Source organism: Heterodontus francisci, chromosome 9, assembly GCF_036365525.1.
Source record: "Heterodontus francisci isolate sHetFra1 chromosome 9, sHetFra1.hap1, whole genome shotgun sequence".
NCBI classification, from domain to species: domain Eukaryota; kingdom Metazoa; phylum Chordata; class Chondrichthyes; order Heterodontiformes; family Heterodontidae; genus Heterodontus; species Heterodontus francisci.
This window is the reverse complement of record NC_090379.1, coordinates 69,205,750-69,222,310: the sequence shown is the minus strand read 5'-3', so window position 1 is coordinate 69,222,310 and position 16,561 is coordinate 69,205,750. Positions and strand designations below refer to the sequence as shown.

Sequence of the window (16,561 nt, the reverse complement as noted above, 5' to 3'; positions counted from 1 at the left end):
ACAGGACATACCTGAGCAATTTCCCACATTGTCGGGTATGCCAGTGTTATAGCTGTACTGGGACAGTTTGGCTACAAGAGCTCTGGAGCACAAATCGTCAGTACTACAACCAAGATGTTACCAGAGCCCATAGCCTTTGCTATATCCAGAGTGCTGAACCACTTCTTGATATCACGTGGAGTGAATTGAATTGGCTTGAAGACTGCCTCTGTAATGCTGTGGACCTCAGGAGGAGGCTGAGATGTATCATCCACTTCTCACTCCTGGCTGAAGATGGTTGCAAATGCTTCAGCCTTGTCTTCTGCACTGACATGCTGGGTTCCACCGTCATTTGAGGATTGGATTTTCCTATAGCCACCACCTCCCATTAGTTGTGAAATTGTCCTTCACCATTCACGACTGGACATGGCAGGATTTCAGAGATTGATCTGATCAGTTGGTTGTTGGATCTCTTTGCTCCGTCTGTCATGCTGCTTCCTCTGTTTAGTATACATGTATCCCTGGGTTGTAGCTTTACCAGATGGGCACCTCATTTTTTCGGTGCGCCTGGTGCTGCTGTTGGCATACTCATTTGCAGTCCTCATTGTGCCCCAACTTGATGGCTGTCGTAGAGTGAGGAATATGCCAGGTTCCATGAGGTTCCAGATCATGGATGCCCAGTTTTGAGCTGCTGGATCTATTCTTAACCTATCCCATTCAGCACAGTGGTTATGTCACACAACACAATGGAGGATGTACTTTGTGTAAAAATGGGCTTTTGTCTCCAGAAGGACTGTGCAGTGCCTTTATGAACAGATGCATCTGTGCCAGGTAGATTGGTGAGAAAGAAGTTAAGTCAATTTTTCCTTTATGGCACAGTCTGGCAGCTATGTTCTTCAAGACTCTGCAAGTTTGGTCAGTAGTGTTGCTACCCAACCACTCTTGGTAATGGACATTGAAGTCCCCCACTCAGAATGTTCTGTACCCTTGTTACTGTTGGTGTTTCTTCCATGTGATATTCAGTATGGAGGAGTACTGATTCATCAGCTGAGGGAGGGTGATGGGTGATGATCAGCAGGAGATTTCTTTTCCCATGTTTGGCCTTCTACCATGAGACTTAATGGGGTTCGAATTCAAAGGTGAAAACTCTTAGGGCCACTCCCTCCCAACTGTATACCATTATATCTCTGGGGGCAGGCCATACCCAGGGACATTGATGGAGGATAATAAAATTAGAGATTAATCAATTTTGAAAGGTCATCAACCTGAAACACATTCCACATATACCTACTGAGTGTTTCCAGCATTTTCTGTTTTTATTTCAGATTTACAGCATTTGCAGTATTTTGCTTTTGCATGATTGTTGGTGGAGGAGCCTGGGGCATTGGCTGTAAAATGTGATTGAGTGTGACTTTTGGGTTGTTGCTTGACTGGTCTGTGCACAGCTCTCCCAGTTTTGTCAAGTCCCCAGATGTTGGTGAGGAGTGTTAATGGCAGATTAGTTATGTTATTGAAGATACATACATGAATGGTATTGTTTAATTGAGGACTCGGCGGATATAGAGAGTGTCTGCTGGGATAAGGGGGGGTGCGGGCAGTGGGGAGAGAAAAAAGCTGGAGGCAGAGGTATGTAATGCTGCATTCTGTGAATAAACTGACTCGCAAGGAAAGGATCTGTGTCCAGCTTAATTTTTCACAATTTGGCTTGGATCCATGTAACAAGGAGGGCTTTGCAGGGTTGACTGGGCTGGGTGTGTCCTTGTCATATCTGGTGCAGAGTTGGATGCTGGTTGGTCTGTCCAGTTCTATTAGTTTTTTTATAGTGGTTTGATACAACTGTGTAGAATCAACCACTTTGCCTTGTATCTGGAGTCGCAGACTAGACTGGGTAAGGATGGCAAGTTTTCTTAAAGGGTATCAATGAGCTAGATGGGTTTTAACTACAATCCATGGTCACCATTAATGATACCAGATTTTTATTCCAGATTTATTCAATTAATCTCAAAAGCCAGTTGAAACATTTGTCTGCTTGCTTGTGTACATCACCAATATTTAGTTTTCAGCTCTGATGGAATAGGAGAAAGCAGAAACTACCTTAGAGCCAGAACCAGTTCAAGCTAAGCTTGGAACATGGATAACTGAAAGCTATAGCGAAAGGGAAGGGAGCTGCAGCAGGTTGGGATAGCATTCTAATATAGCACCTGATGTGGGACCTTACTGTCTTACAATGCAATAAAATGTGTTTGTGCTTTAAATGTGGGAGGCTTGTACCAGGATAATGGAGGTATTTGGGCTTGTGGAGAAATATAAAATATTTATGGAGTGGGGTGGTGGCTGTTATTTTGTGACTGACATTGACTCTAACCGTCACTGTTGGAGATGGAGTCAACTGTGTTTATGGTCTCAAAGGTGACTAATTCAACATATGGCACACATGCTCGGTCACATTATCTACATAATCAAAAATGTTTTTGCGATGTTGTGCAAATGTACATTGCATATAAAATGGAAGGAATCTGATCTCTATTGCACTTTCCCAAATGTCAAATTTGAACTGTTCTGTAATTTCTTTGCAAATTTTTATGAATAAAGTATATTTTTGGAAAAAACATGATTTACATAATAGGTTGACTGGAGGCTAAGTTTTGTACATTTTTGTTTGCTTTTTTTTGGTAGATCAGACATTTTAATGATTTGAAGCTCTTGCAGGTTGCAATTCTATGGCTTTTAGAATGGTTTTTCCAAGACTATGCAAATAAGGCAACCTGTTGGGTTGCTTTTCAGTATTTCCTTGCAGTGCTTTTGCTGGTCATCCTGTGAGCATTTGCTGCCTTTTGACTGACTAAAAGACAGCTTTGGACAACCTGTCACTGTGCATTTTGCCCATATTTCCAGTCCATCATGTTTTATGTCCTATGGTATTTTCTGTCGTTATCCAGGCTTGTGACAGAATCATTTTAACTGCAGTATATATTACCACATGTAGCAGTATTGTAAAAATAATCATGGTTGTATAGTAAACTTTTATTTTTATCTTCAGACTGATGACCAGCTAATTCCACAATCACTTCCTTGCTCTTTTGAAAACTGAGCTAGCCTTTTTGATACAAAATGATGCTCGTTGGTCAATTCTTGAATTAGTGGAAAGTACATCACGTGTGTGCGAGATAGTATTCGGTTCCATTGCATACCATCACTCGTTTCAGGGTTCAGATAGTGGGATGTTGGCTGGTGCTAAACTTTGATTTTGTTCTAACTTATAAGTCCATACTTTTTGTTGTTGTTGAGACTTCAAAGTGTTATCTAGGCTGGGATTTTATGTGGCCCCCTGAGGCAGATGGGCATGGAGTATCGCGACAGGTGGTGGGGGAAGGGTGCAGGGCCCTTCGCCAAGCGATCTTCCCGGGGCGAGATAAGCTGTGGGCAGCCTTCCTGCCCAGAGGCCAATTGAGGCCCTTAAGTGGCCTATTAACAGCCAATTAAGGGCCTCTTCTACTGTCACTTGGATCTTACCAGTGGCGGGGCAGTGTGCTTCTGCCATGCGGGGAGGATGCCTTGTAACACGAGGCGCCTTCCCTGCGGGCTTGGGCGGAAGTGGGGTGGGGGGGGCGTTCTTCTTCCTCCGTGGGCAATCTGTGGCTCACGGAAGATCCCTTCTGGGAACCAGTTTATCCCCCAGGACCCCCCCCTCCCTGAACGGCGCAATCACCCCCTTCCCCCCCCTCGACGGAGCCTCCCAGACTGGCCCTGGCAACCCTGCCTCACTTAACCTGAGGTCCAGGGCTGGACCTGGGTCCAAGGCCTCTGCTGTATCAGCAGTAGCAAATGCTCCCAGTGGTGCTGATGAGATGCCAGCCCTCTGGCTGGCAGCTCTTGGAGACTGGATCCCTGTCTTTAAAGGGGCAGGGATCCCTGTCTTTAAAGGGGCAGGGATCCCAGCTCCTGAAACTTAGATTTAAAAAGACCGGAGGATTGGGGGGGGCACGAGAAGACAGAAGCGGGCTTTCCCCAGCCTTTTCGGCCTGGCGCCAGAAGTCCCACCTCCAACACAAAATCCAGCCCATAATGACCTAACACTTTGGACGCAGTCATCAACAAAAAGAGCTTTCTGACTTTTTGGTCTTTGTTGGATTGAAGAGCTTTCAGTTTGTTTCGAACCTTGATGCAAACTTGGTGTCTGGGTTAATGGTGACATCCTTGCAAGCGGCTATAAAAATAGTCTGAAAAGGATGAATGCTAAGAACAGCCTTACTTTACACCTTTTCAAGAACAAATTTGAGACTTCTTCAATGGCTATTACTCTACCCATCATCCCTGTCTGCAGTTGACTTCCAATGTTGGTGAACTTGGGTATGGAACCAAACTCGATTAGAAATTGTCAGAGGCACTGTAACCTCATTTTGTGAAAACCTTGGTTAGGTCTACTGAGATATGCATAGAGTCATATTTCTTGGATCTACCTGGTTATAAATTTGCATTGTAGTTTAGGCACATTGTTAATAAAGAATTCGTTAAGTTTTCCTGTAACGGATAGGAGGAATATGACATTGTTACAAACTTATTTTTCACCCTTTCTCTTTTTGCAGCAACGGTACCTTCCATTCACTTAAGGCTGCAAGTTTCCAACTTGTAGCGTATTACTTCTCTCAATGAAGGCTGTATGATGTAATGCTTGAATGTTGATGAGGCTTTCTTGAAATTTGTTCTTTCTTCCACTCTGCCTTTTAGGAAGAATGGAAGGAAGAGCATTGACTGACACCTTGCCTTTTTGCTGGAATGTGGTATAATTGGAACCCTCTGGTATATTGCTTATGTTTCTATTATTTATGTGGTTTCCTTATGTTCACCTGACATCCATTCATCCACATCAAGCAGGGATAGCAATCAGAAGAGGAATTTTGGTTGCTGTTTCTGCATTCTTGAGTTGTGGACGATGCTGGCAAGGCCACATTTATTGTCCATTTTTAGTTGCCATGCGGATGTGATGGTGGATCTTCTTGATATGCTGCAAACCTAGTGGTGATGGTGCTAGCTTCAGTTAAGAGTATTTCAACATTTTGACCGAGCGAAGAATGATGGAACTGTGATGCATGTCGAAGTCAGGATAGTGCATAACTTGCAGGTGATGATCTACAATGTTTGCTGCTTTTGTTCTGCTTAATGGTAGAGTTCCAAGGACTAGGAAGTCCAGTGAAGTTAGTTTAATGAGTTACTGCAGAGCATACTGTTGACAGTATATACTGTTGCTATAGTGCACCAGTGATGGACAGGGTGGATACTGGTGCTGATTGCACACTCATCTGTCCTGGATAATATACTTCCTGAGTGTTTCTTGGCTGCACCCATCCAGACAAAAAGTGAGCATCCTATTTAACATTCCTGATTTCAACCTTGAAGAGAGTAGAGAGGTATTCAGGGGTCAGGAGGTAAGCCACTTATCACCGAGTGTCCAGCTCCTGTACCAGTCTTGTTATAAAATCATACAGTGGTTACAGCACAGAAGGAGGCCATTTTGCCCGTCATGTCCATGCCAGCTCTCTAAAGCAACTCAGCTATTCCTTTCCCCTCTTTCTTTGTAGCCCTGCATTTTTTTTTCTCATTTTCCTATTCTCTTTTGAAAGCCACGGTTGAATCTGCCTCCACCACACACACTCAGGTTATGGTTGATCAAGTTAAGCTTCTAGTCAGCAGTGACCCCAAGATGATGGTAGTGGTGCAGTTGAAGATAAGGAGGATATGGTAGGGCTTTTCTTGTCTGAGATGGCCATTGCTTGGCACCTACTGTGTACAAATGTTACTGCCACTTGTCAGTCCAAGCCTAGTTGTTGCCCAAAGTTCTGCCATGGTGTTGCATAAGCAGCTTCATTGTTGGAGGCATTCTGAATGGAGCAAAATACTGTGAAGTAGTCAGTGAATAGCACCACATATGACAAAGTAGTAGATGAAGGAGGTTGGGTTAAGAGCACTGCAACTTTTGCAACAATGTTCTGAGGCTGCAGTGATTTCCCTCCGTGTATCTAATATTAGTCTAAATAGTAGAGTTTTTTGTCTATTGCTCCCATTAATCTCAGTTTTATTAGGTTTCTTAATGTCATTATTGGCTAAATGCCATCTTGATAAGACAGTTGCTCTCAACTCTCCTCTAGCATTTAATTCTAGTAATCCATGTCTAGAGTAAGACAATGATGAGGTCTGGAGCTGAGTTGTTCTGACAGAAATGGAATTGAGCATCAGTAATTGGGTTAGGTCAGTACTGTAGATGATGCTATTGATACCTCCACAATAGTACAACCAGAGGACTCTGCCTCCACTTGTAGGAGTGAATTCAGAGCTAATCTGTGAACATAATTTCAGTTCATGCATGGTAAATCCATGGAACAGGCTCCTTGGGGAGGTGGTGGAAGCAGATAGTATTGATATATTCAAATGCAACGTGGATATATTTCTTTCAGAAAATATTTTGAGGTACAATATATAAATAATTGAAGACATGGCATATGGTAAATATAGCATGCTTGGACCTATGGTTACCAAAGCTTTCCACCACTGGGGTGGGTGGTGGTGGTGGGGGTGGGTGGGGGGGGTGGGGTGGTCCTCAACTCCTGACTGGGTCTGTTTAACGTGAATTGATAGAGATTAATTGCCTTGATTAATCAACAACTGCATTATCATTGTATCAAATGACAACCAGGATGGTAAATGGTGAACGAGATGGACCGTGGTCTTTTGTCTTCTACCAATTCCTGTGTTCCATTTATTGTTTAAGTTGTACCAGTACATCACAAGTCAAATTGTTACCATATAAATTTCAAATAGCATGGTTTGTAAACGTTTAGCATTTAGCCATAGACTCTTTATACATTTAGTAAATAAATGTAATTTTTACCTAAAGTATTAATCTTGAACTCCTTACTTTGTGAATTGTTTCCATTTAGATAATGTCTTCTTAAACCACATTTTAGATTATTTTGTCAAAACAACTTTGTTTCTTTCAAGGTGAGAGATAATCTTGGAATTACAATAGACAATCAGACCTCCCCACCTCCTCCAGTTTTGATACCACCTCTCCGAATTCTAACTCCTTGGCTTTTTAAGGTAAGTTAAGATGTTGTTCCTAAAAGATGAGTGACTTATTTTTTTGCATTTCTATTTCCATCAATAAATACATGTACCGAATGAATCTTCAATGCATTCAGAAATTTCATGCCATGCTTTCACTAATTTTTAGCCTTGGCTTAGTGGTAGCACTCTCACCTCTAAATTAAAAGGCATATGTTCAATGCAGTACTTCCAAAGCACTGCACTATTAGAAGTGTTATCTTCCAAATGAGATATTAAACCATATGGCTCCTCAGGTGGACATAAATGATTCATAGCAATTTTCTAACAAGAGTACGGAAGTTCTCTACGGTGTCCTGGCTGTGGCTCAGATGGTAGCACTCACGCCTCTGAGTCAGAAGGTTTTGGGGTCAAATTTAACTCCAGTGACTTGAGCACAAAATCTCGGCTGACACGCCAGTGCTGTACTGTCAGAGGTGCCGTTTTTCAGGTTAGACATTAAACCAAGGTCCCATCTGCCCTCTCAGATTGGCATAAAAAAACTTCAGTTTTTTTTTAACAGAAGGATAGGGAAGCTTTTCCCAGTGTCGTGACCAATATTTATCCCTCCATCAATACCACTAAAACAGACTATCTGATCATTATCACATTGCTCTTTGGCAGCTTTGCTTTGTGCAAATTAGCTGCTGTATTTCCTACACTAGAACAGTCACCACTTCAAAAGTACTTAATTGACTGCAAAACCTTCTAAGGTTAAAAAAAAAATGCAAGTCTTTAACATTTATCTCTCTGCCAATACCACCACAAATAAATTCACAGGTCAGTCACTTTTGCTATTAGTGGTACCCTGCTCTGTGCAAGTTATCCAATGTGTTTCCCTATAAAACGCAATTAATTTTGGGAAGTCCTGAGGACTTCATTCTTTAAGTTGAATTTATCAGGGCCTGGATATTGTGGTCAGTGGCAAAGCAATAATGCTCGCACTGACCTCTTAAGAAACCTGCCCACAACGATCTAGCGATCTCTAGTGTGGATTTCACCTTCCCCTGGTATTAATTTGAATCTAGCACTAAGTCAATAGTGATGTCATAAAGCAGGGTAAGCAACCAATCACATTGAACAATTCTCTGTTAGGAAGTAAAATGCATGGATTATTCTTTATATTTATATATGTAGAGAGTGAAATAAAGTTGAGGACATAAACACAAGAAGCTGAAATAACAAACTTTTAAATATGTATTAATCTATGAAATTATCACCATGGTAAAATTTGATATTGTACAAATATAAAATTAGTTTTCTAGAGCTAGAGAAATTCTTCAGCAGTCGTTGTGATTTAGTATGCTGTTAAAACACCCAGTTACCTCTCATTAACAAGGTGTAACTTTTTCGGGGCTTTTTTTTAAAAGCGATATTAACAGTGTAAAAGGGGACTTTCCTGTCAGTTCAATGATTTCTGTCTGCGGGAACTTCCAGCAGTGCACCCTCTGGCGGAGCAGGGGGCTGAATTTTATGCCACCCCAGCGGGTCGGATGGTGGCGTGGGGGCGGCGTAAAATTGAGCGGGAGGCTGTGGGAGGCCTACCCACCCTACTTCTGCCTCCGGCCACGTCTACAGTGTCGGGTGGGGGGTGGCCAATGGCCCACCCGCCCGAGGCCAATCAAGGCCCTTAAGTGGTCACTTAAGGGCCCTCGCCCACCTCCACGGGTATTTTACCCGTGGCATGCGGGCATGCTGAGGACGTGAAAGGTCACCCAGTGATAGCTGCCAGCCTTTCCGCACCCCAGGAGGTGCCCGATTGAGGGCCGCCCCCGCCTCCAACCCACCCCCGGGACCCAAGATGCCCCTTCCCCCCAAACGAGCACTCCAGCCTCACCAGGGAAGGACCAATCCCCCTGGTAAGGCAACCTTAACTTACCTTCCCTCCAGGCTCCTTGGTGTCAGCTGGGCTGCAGTCTCAGCAGTGGCCACCGCTTCCGGTGACTCTGCTGGTACTAATTGGCTGGCAGCTCACTGAGGAGGGACCTCCTCCCTCAAGTGGGTGGAGGTCCCGCCTCGGGATGGTTAAAGCCCGGGGATCCGTAAAATACAGGATGGATCCCCGGGCTAGGTGGAAGCGGGTTTGCCACCAACTTTCACATCGGTAAAATTCAGCCCAGGGAGTCTCTGGCTGCAGTTTTTGGATTTCCACTTTTAACTGTGCATGTGCAGATGCCAGAAGTTGCTGTCAGTTTCACAGTTGTTATGCTGGTGAATAGTAGCAGTTGTGATGTCCATCCTGGCCCAGGTTTTTTTCTTTCAAGTTGCAATTGCTTGATTTCTTAAAATTCTGGTACAGTCTCCTTGCCACTTCTAGGAACATTTATTACTGAGCTGTTAGCAAGTTCCCAAAGTGCCATTCACCCATCAACCCAGTGCTCGCTGGCCTGCAATGGTTCCTGGTCAAGCAACTCCTCAATCTTAAAATTCGCATCCTTGTTTTTAAGTTCCTCCATGGTCTTGTCCCTCCTTATCTCAGTAATGCCCTCCAGCCCTGCAACCCTCTGACATCTGTGCTCATCTAATTCTGGCTTCTTGAGCATCCCCGATTTTAATTGCTTCAGCATTAGTGGCTGTGCCTTCAGCTGACTAGACACTAAGCTCTGGAATTCCCCGTCAACCACTTTGCCTCTTTTGACTCCTTTAAGATGCTCCTTCAAACTTATCTCTTTGACCAACCTTTTGGCCATCTGCCCTAATGACACCTTATGTGGCTCGGAGTCCAATGTTGCTTCATAATGCCCCTTTGAAGCACCTTCGGAGGTTTTATTCCATTAAAGGTGCTTTCTAAATGCAAGCTATTGTTGGTAGTGGTGTTGCCAAGCTCATAATCATCATTCATAATTTTGTTCATTTGATCTTTATCTAATCAACTGCACTTAATACATCACTATCGGTAAATTCTCTTTTTTAGTGCACCAAGTCTATTGGTGCCGTAGAGCATCTTATTTGGTGATATAATGGCTGTTTGGTGTGCAGCAGTGTGATTCAGATTTTTAGCATGCAGTGCTTGCCCTTCACTTTTCTGCAGAATGCTTAGGAATTTAGTGCTGCCATGTCTAAAATAAGTTTGTTATTTATTCACCAAGTTTTTTTGTTTGCAGCATCAGTATCAAAAGCAAATGGGGTTTGGTGTCTTTCTTGATTTTTCTACCTTTTTGGGCGTGATTTCTACATTTGTAACAGTTGAGCAAGAGTAAAAGTGCAATCATAAAAACTTGTACAATTCTTTCATGGTCTGGATTAGGTTTAGAAATTTGATTTTTAAGTGCAATGATTGTGATTTTATTTTGGTTTTGGGAAAGGTGGATTGATTGGCATAGCTACCAAAATCTGTACTAGTGTAAAATTTAGTGGTACAGTTGAAACTCCAGGGTAAAATGTCATGGGTACAGTATGGTGCAATGCTAAGAAACAAGCATGGAATGGGTTCATGCCCTATAATTTCCTGTAAGATAAATTCTGGGGTCAGCTGCAGCATTCGGAGGAGGATTGAGTAGATACTAAGTGGTTCCCAATAGATTGAGAGGAAAGATTGAAGACCTATTCATGTGCAAATCCTATTGGCTAAAACCAGAGAATTGTGTTATCAATCATGCAATTAGCAGCAGCAATAAAATCCTTAAATGACTACAGAGTGGTTATAGAACAATAAACATTTTACAGCACATAACAAAGCCATTTAGCCCATTGATTTACTCTAGCTCCCACACCAAACTCCTCACCTCTGCCCAGTTCATCAGTCAGTTTGCCTGTATCCATTGGAGTTTAAAAGGATGAGAGGTAATATTACTGAAGCATACAAGATCTTGAGGGGACTTGACAGGGTGGATGCTGAGAGGCTGTTTCCCCTTAAGAGAGAAACTAGAACCAGGAGACACAGTTTAAAAATAAGGGGTCTCCCACTTAAGACGGAGATGAGGAGTAATTTTTTTTCTCAGAGGGTTTTTAGTCTCTGGAATTCTCTTCCCCAGAGAGCAGTGGAGGCAAGGTCACTCAATATTTTTAAGGCTGAATTAGATAGATTCTTGATTGGCAAGGGAGTCAAAGGGTATAGGAGATAGACAGGAAAGTAGAGTTGAGGCCGCAATCAGATCAGCCATGATCTTATCAAATGGCGGAGCAGGCTTGAGGGGCCAAATAGCCAACTCCTGTTCCTCGTTCGTCTGTGTGTTTGTATAAACTGTATAATTCTTGTATCAAATTACTGAGTCTTTAAATATTTGCATCTTGTATGTATTTACTATTTGATACTGTTTATAGCTGTATTATATTAAAACTTTTGCATCTGGAAGCTCTGTTAAATTCCTGGGGCCATATTTATGTGGAAACGCTATGTCGGCTTTTCACATGGAATAGCACACTCCTGCCAGTCCAAGCATGCAATGCTAGTGGTAATTATGTTTGTAATTATTCCTTTGGGCCTCCTTATCTCGAGAGACAATGGATACGCCCCTGGAGGTGGTCAGTGGTTTGTGAAGCAGCGCCTGGAGTGACAGGCTCTTCCACAGGTGCTGCAGAGAAATTTGTTTGTCGGGGCTATTGCACAGTTGGCTCTCCCCTTGCACCTCTGTCTTTTTTCCTGCCAACTACTAAGTCTCTTCGACTCGCCACATTTTAGCCCTGTCTTTATGGCTGCCCGCCAGCTCTGGCGAACGCTGGCAACTGACTCCCACGACTTGTGATCAGTGTCACAGGATTTCATGTCACGTTTGCAGACGTCTTTAAAGCGGAGACATGGACGGCCGATGGGTCTGACACCAGTGGCGAGCTCGCTGTACAATGTGTCTTTGGGGATCCTGCCATCTTCCATGCGGCTCACATGGCCAAGCCATCTCAAGCGCCGCTGACTCAGTAGTGTGTACAAGCTGGGGATGTTGGCCGCCTCGAGGACTTCTGTGTTGGAGATACGGTCCTGCCACCTGATGCCAAGTATTCTCCGGAGGCAGCGAAGATGGAATGAATTGAGACGTCGCTCTTGGCTGACATACGTTGTCCAGGCCTCGCTGCCATAGAGCAAGGTACTGAGGACACAGGCCTGATACACTCGGACTTTTGTGTTCCGTGTCAGTGCGCCATTTTCCCACACTCTCTTGGCCAGTCTGGACATAGCAGTGGAAGCCTTTCCCATGCGCTTGTTGATTTCTGCATCTAGAGACAGGTTACTGGTGATAGTTGAGCCTAGGTAGATGAACTCTTGAACCACTTCCAGAGCGTGGTCGCCACTAATGATGGATGGAGCATTTCTGACATCCTGCTCCATGATGTTCGTTTTCTTGAGGCTGATGGTTAGGCCAAATTCATTGCAGGCAGCCGCAAACCTGTCGATGAGACTCTGCAGGCACTCTTCAGTGTGAGATGTTAAAGCAGCATAGTCAGCAAAGAGGAGTTCCCTGATGAGGACTTTCCGTACTTTGGACTTCGCTCTTAGACGGGCAAGGTTGAACAACCTGCCCCCTGATCTTGTGTGGAGGAAAATTCCTTCTTCCGAGGACTTGAACGCATGTGAAAGCAGCAGGAAGAAAATCCCAAAAAGCGTGGGTGCGAGAACACAGCCCTGTTTCACGCCACTCAGGATAGGAAAAGGGCTCTGATGAGCCACCATGTTGAATTGTGCCTTTCATATTGTCATGGATTGAGGTGATGATACTTAGTAGCTTTGGTGGGCATCCAATCTTTTCCAGTAGTCTGAAGAGACCACGTCTGCTGACGAGGTCAAAGGCTTTGGTGAGATCAATGAAAGCAATGTAGAGGGGCATCTGTTGTTCACGGCATTTCTCCTGTATCTGGCGAAGGGAGAACAGCATGTCAACGGTCGATCTCTCTGCACGAAAGCCACACTGTGCCTCAGGATAGACGCGCTCGGCCAGCTTCTGGAGCCTGTTCAGAGCGACTCGAGCAAAGACTTTCCTCACTATGCTGAGCAGGGAGATTCCACGGTAGTTGTTGCAGTCACCGCGGTCACCTTTGTTTTTATAGAGGGTAATGATATTGGCATCGCGCATGTCCGAGGGTACTGCTCCCTCGTCCCAGCACAGGCATAGCAGTTCATGTAGTGCTGAGAGTATAGCAGGCTTGGCACTCGATTATTTCAGGGGTAATGCTGTCCTTCCCACGGGCTTTTCCGCTGTCTAGAGAATCAATGGCATCACTGAGTTCTGATTTGGTTGGCTGTATGTCCAGCTCATCAATGACTGGTAGAGGCTGGGCTGCATTGAGGGCAGTCTCAGTGACAGCATTCTCCCTGGAGTACAGTTCTAGGTAGTGCTCAACACAGCGGTCCATTTGTTTGTGTTGGTCAGTGCTTATGTCCCCTGATTTAGATTTGAGGGGGGCGATCTTCTTGATGGTTGGCCCAAGAGCTCTCTTCATGCCATCATACATTCCTCTGATGTTTCCGGTGTCTGAGGCCAGCTGAATATGACTGCACAGGTGTTGCCAGTAGTCGTTTGCGCAGCGCCTGGCTGTTCTTTGTGCAGTGCTTCTGGCTGCTTTAAGTGCTGCGGATGTTAAATCGCTGGGGGCTTTCTTGTAGTTCAACAGTGCAATGCGCTTAGCGGCTATGACAGGTTCCAACTCTTCATTATGAGATTGAAACCAGTCTGCATTTCTCTTCGCACTTTTGCCGTAGATGGTCAAAGCTGACTCATAGATGGCGTCTCTGATGTGGGCCCACTTGGTCTCAACTATTTACTTGGTAATTACTAGTATGTAATTACAGGGTGATAAGTGGTATAACTTGATTATAGCTGGAAATATTTACATATTTTAGATATCTCTAAATTTTTGTATCTTTGGTTCTAATATTTACAAGTAATTTGATCTGTTGTATATTTTGTATGTTTTTGCTGAACATTGTTTCCAATTATTGAGACAGTAGTGACTACTATTTATTGACTCTTGTAATTATCATCCTTGAGGGACATTGTTTTAATTATCTATATACACTGGGTAAGGGCTGCAATTTTTTTAAGATCTTTTATCAATGAGCAACCGAAATCTACTAGTTACATTGTACACATAAATGAAACTAGTTTTCCTTCATTTAAGCAGTAATGTTTTTGCTTTATAAACTAGCAAAATAGGTTTGTTTTCCTGAATCCAATATTTAATGCTAAATTTTAATTATCATTTAGGCAACAACATTACCGGAAAAATACAAGCAAGGAAAGCTACATGCATATAAGCTTATCTGCAAGATTATGAAACGGCGTCAAGATGTTTCACCTAATTCTGATTTCCTGGTACACTTCTATAATATAATGCATAGTGGACTCTTAAATCCTGATCAGGTCAGCATTTTCTTCTTTAAAATCTGTTTCCTACTTTTACTGGAGTGTATATTTTCAGGCTTGTAAAGAATTTGAGTTGTTAGATTTAATGTTTACAAGTTAAAGGTGCTGTCTAGTCAGAGTTTTTTTTCTTGTCAGTTGAGGGTTTGGAGACTGGTGATGCAGGTTTATGAGGTGCTTTGCTGCTGTACTCAAGTTACTTCAACTGGAAGAAGCCAATCAGCCTGGGCCAGGATAAATGACTACTTGTTCAACGTTTTAATTACTAGTCTTGAACCTGCTGCACTCGTAGCTTTTTTTTTGAATCAGTTGTGGTTAGACCACCATTTATTGCCCATCCCTAATTGCACTTGAGAAGGTGGTGGTGAGCTGCCTTCTTGAACCACTGCAGTCCTTGGGGTGTCGGTACAGCGACTGTTGTTAGGAAGGGAGTTCTGGGATTTTGACCCAGCAACAGTGAAGGAGTGGCGATATAGTTCCAAGTCAGGATGGTGCGTGGCTTGGAGAGAAAATTGCAGGTGGTGGTGTTCCATGCATTTGCTGCCCTTGCCGTTCTAGATATTAGAGGTCGCAGGTTTGGAAGGTGTTGTTGAAGGAGCCTTGGTGAGTTGCTGCAGTGCGTTTTGTAGATGATACACACTGCTACCTCTGCGCGGTGGTGGAGGGAGTGAATGTTGAAGGTGGTGGATGGGGTGCCAATCAAGCGAACTGCTTTGTCCTGGATGGTGTCGAGCTTCTTGAGTGTTCCAACAAGTGCTATAAGTGAGATGTAATGGGGAGAAGAAAATTATAATCATTTAAATAACTAAGAAAAAAGACTTTGGAAGGAATAGCAAAGAGAAGAACAAACAAATGAAAAATCTTCTGAAAATACTGCAAATTTTCTGTGAGTGATGGGGCAAAAACAAATGTAGTACAACATAAATCAAAGTCTCTCTTGCCTCTGTGTAAACCTTGTGTAACTTTTGTGTGATGCATTGCTTCAGTACGTTTGCTGTGTTACAGCAATTAACAAATCATTGCTGCACTTGATTTGATGTGGGCACTGCAATAAGCATCAGAAAGTGCACTCCAAGAGCAAGACTATCTGTGATGTGGCACAGCTGACCTACTAGTTCATGTTATATTTTCAATGTCAAAATGAAGGGCTAATGCTATATTTTATTTTTAGAAAATCCCAATGTTGTCTTCAAATTTTGAATAAGTAACAATCATAATAAATTCTTAACGCTTGCTTTTTTTTTGTTTGTATCAGGTGAAACTCAGATGCAGAATTTAATATTTTGGTGACTTGCATGTTGTATTTGAGTAATATCGTAATGGAAAATTAATTATGTCCATTTTAGTTGTCTTCTATTTTAATACTTTTTTTTTAAAAAAAAAAACTTTTTTTAGGATATCGTGAATACCATCATCAAGCACTGTTCTCCAAAGTTCTTTTCTATTGGATTGCCTGGTGCTACCATGCTGATTTGGGACTTTATAGTTGCTGCTAACAAAGTCACATTCTCCTCTTCACTCAATGTAAGTCAACAAGCAGATTGCGATCTTTTAATGGTGGATCTAAGACAAGGCAGAAAGAGGAACTTCTGAAATGCTGGTTTGGCTGTTCGCTTATACTGGAAATTAAATAAACATTATTGCGTGAATTTTTATAAGTTGAGAGAAAAAATTGTAGGGCATTAAGAGGTTATATATGGGTTTGTTATCTGCCCTTAATGAGCATTAATATGGTGCCTCAATGACTTGCATTTCTCAAGATTTGTCAAACTTTTTAACCTAACCAAGTGTTCCTTTTGAAAGGACCATTCATATGTATTCCAGGTGCCATTTTATTTTCAAAGAGTAAGTCATTCTGCAATTGTAAGTAATTTTGGACAATTATTTCATGGCCTCCTCTGGATTTCCTTCCAAGACATTTGTGAATGGAGCAGTCAATGTACTTCATCTATGGATCAATATATTTTCTTCACTTGAACAGTATCTAGATTTTCCCTGAATGTAAAAATACCAACCCAGGTGTATTTTTTGATCCGTTTTTTTATATTGTACTGAATTATGTAGATCATTTTTACAGTTGGTCCCTAATGGTTCTGTGGATAAATGCAGTGTCTGATGTAGTACTGAGTTGTACAGCCCAGGGACCATCTCAGATTTGATCTGATCTGTACTAAATTAGCTCATCTCAGCAA

At 42.8% G+C, this 16,561-nt stretch overlaps 1 protein-coding gene across 7 annotated transcripts in view; it reads left to right on the top strand.

Annotated features, from left to right (window-relative positions):
• ralgapa1 (Ral GTPase activating protein catalytic subunit alpha 1) overlaps positions 1-16,561 on the top strand; it is a 382,583-nt gene that overhangs the window by 151,544 nt on the left and 214,478 nt on the right. For all 7 annotated transcript variants that reach the window (XR_010975714.1, XM_068039277.1, XM_068039282.1 and 4 more), the window contains 3 exons: positions 6,976-7,074; positions 14,214-14,369; positions 15,765-15,893. Coding sequence is in view for 6 of the 7 variants with exons in the window: in XM_068039277.1 (XP_067895378.1) it covers positions 6,976-7,074; positions 14,214-14,369; positions 15,765-15,893 (384 nt within the window). In the remaining variant the exon portion in view is untranslated. The remainder of the gene's footprint in view (positions 1-6,975; positions 7,075-14,213; positions 14,370-15,764; positions 15,894-16,561) is intronic.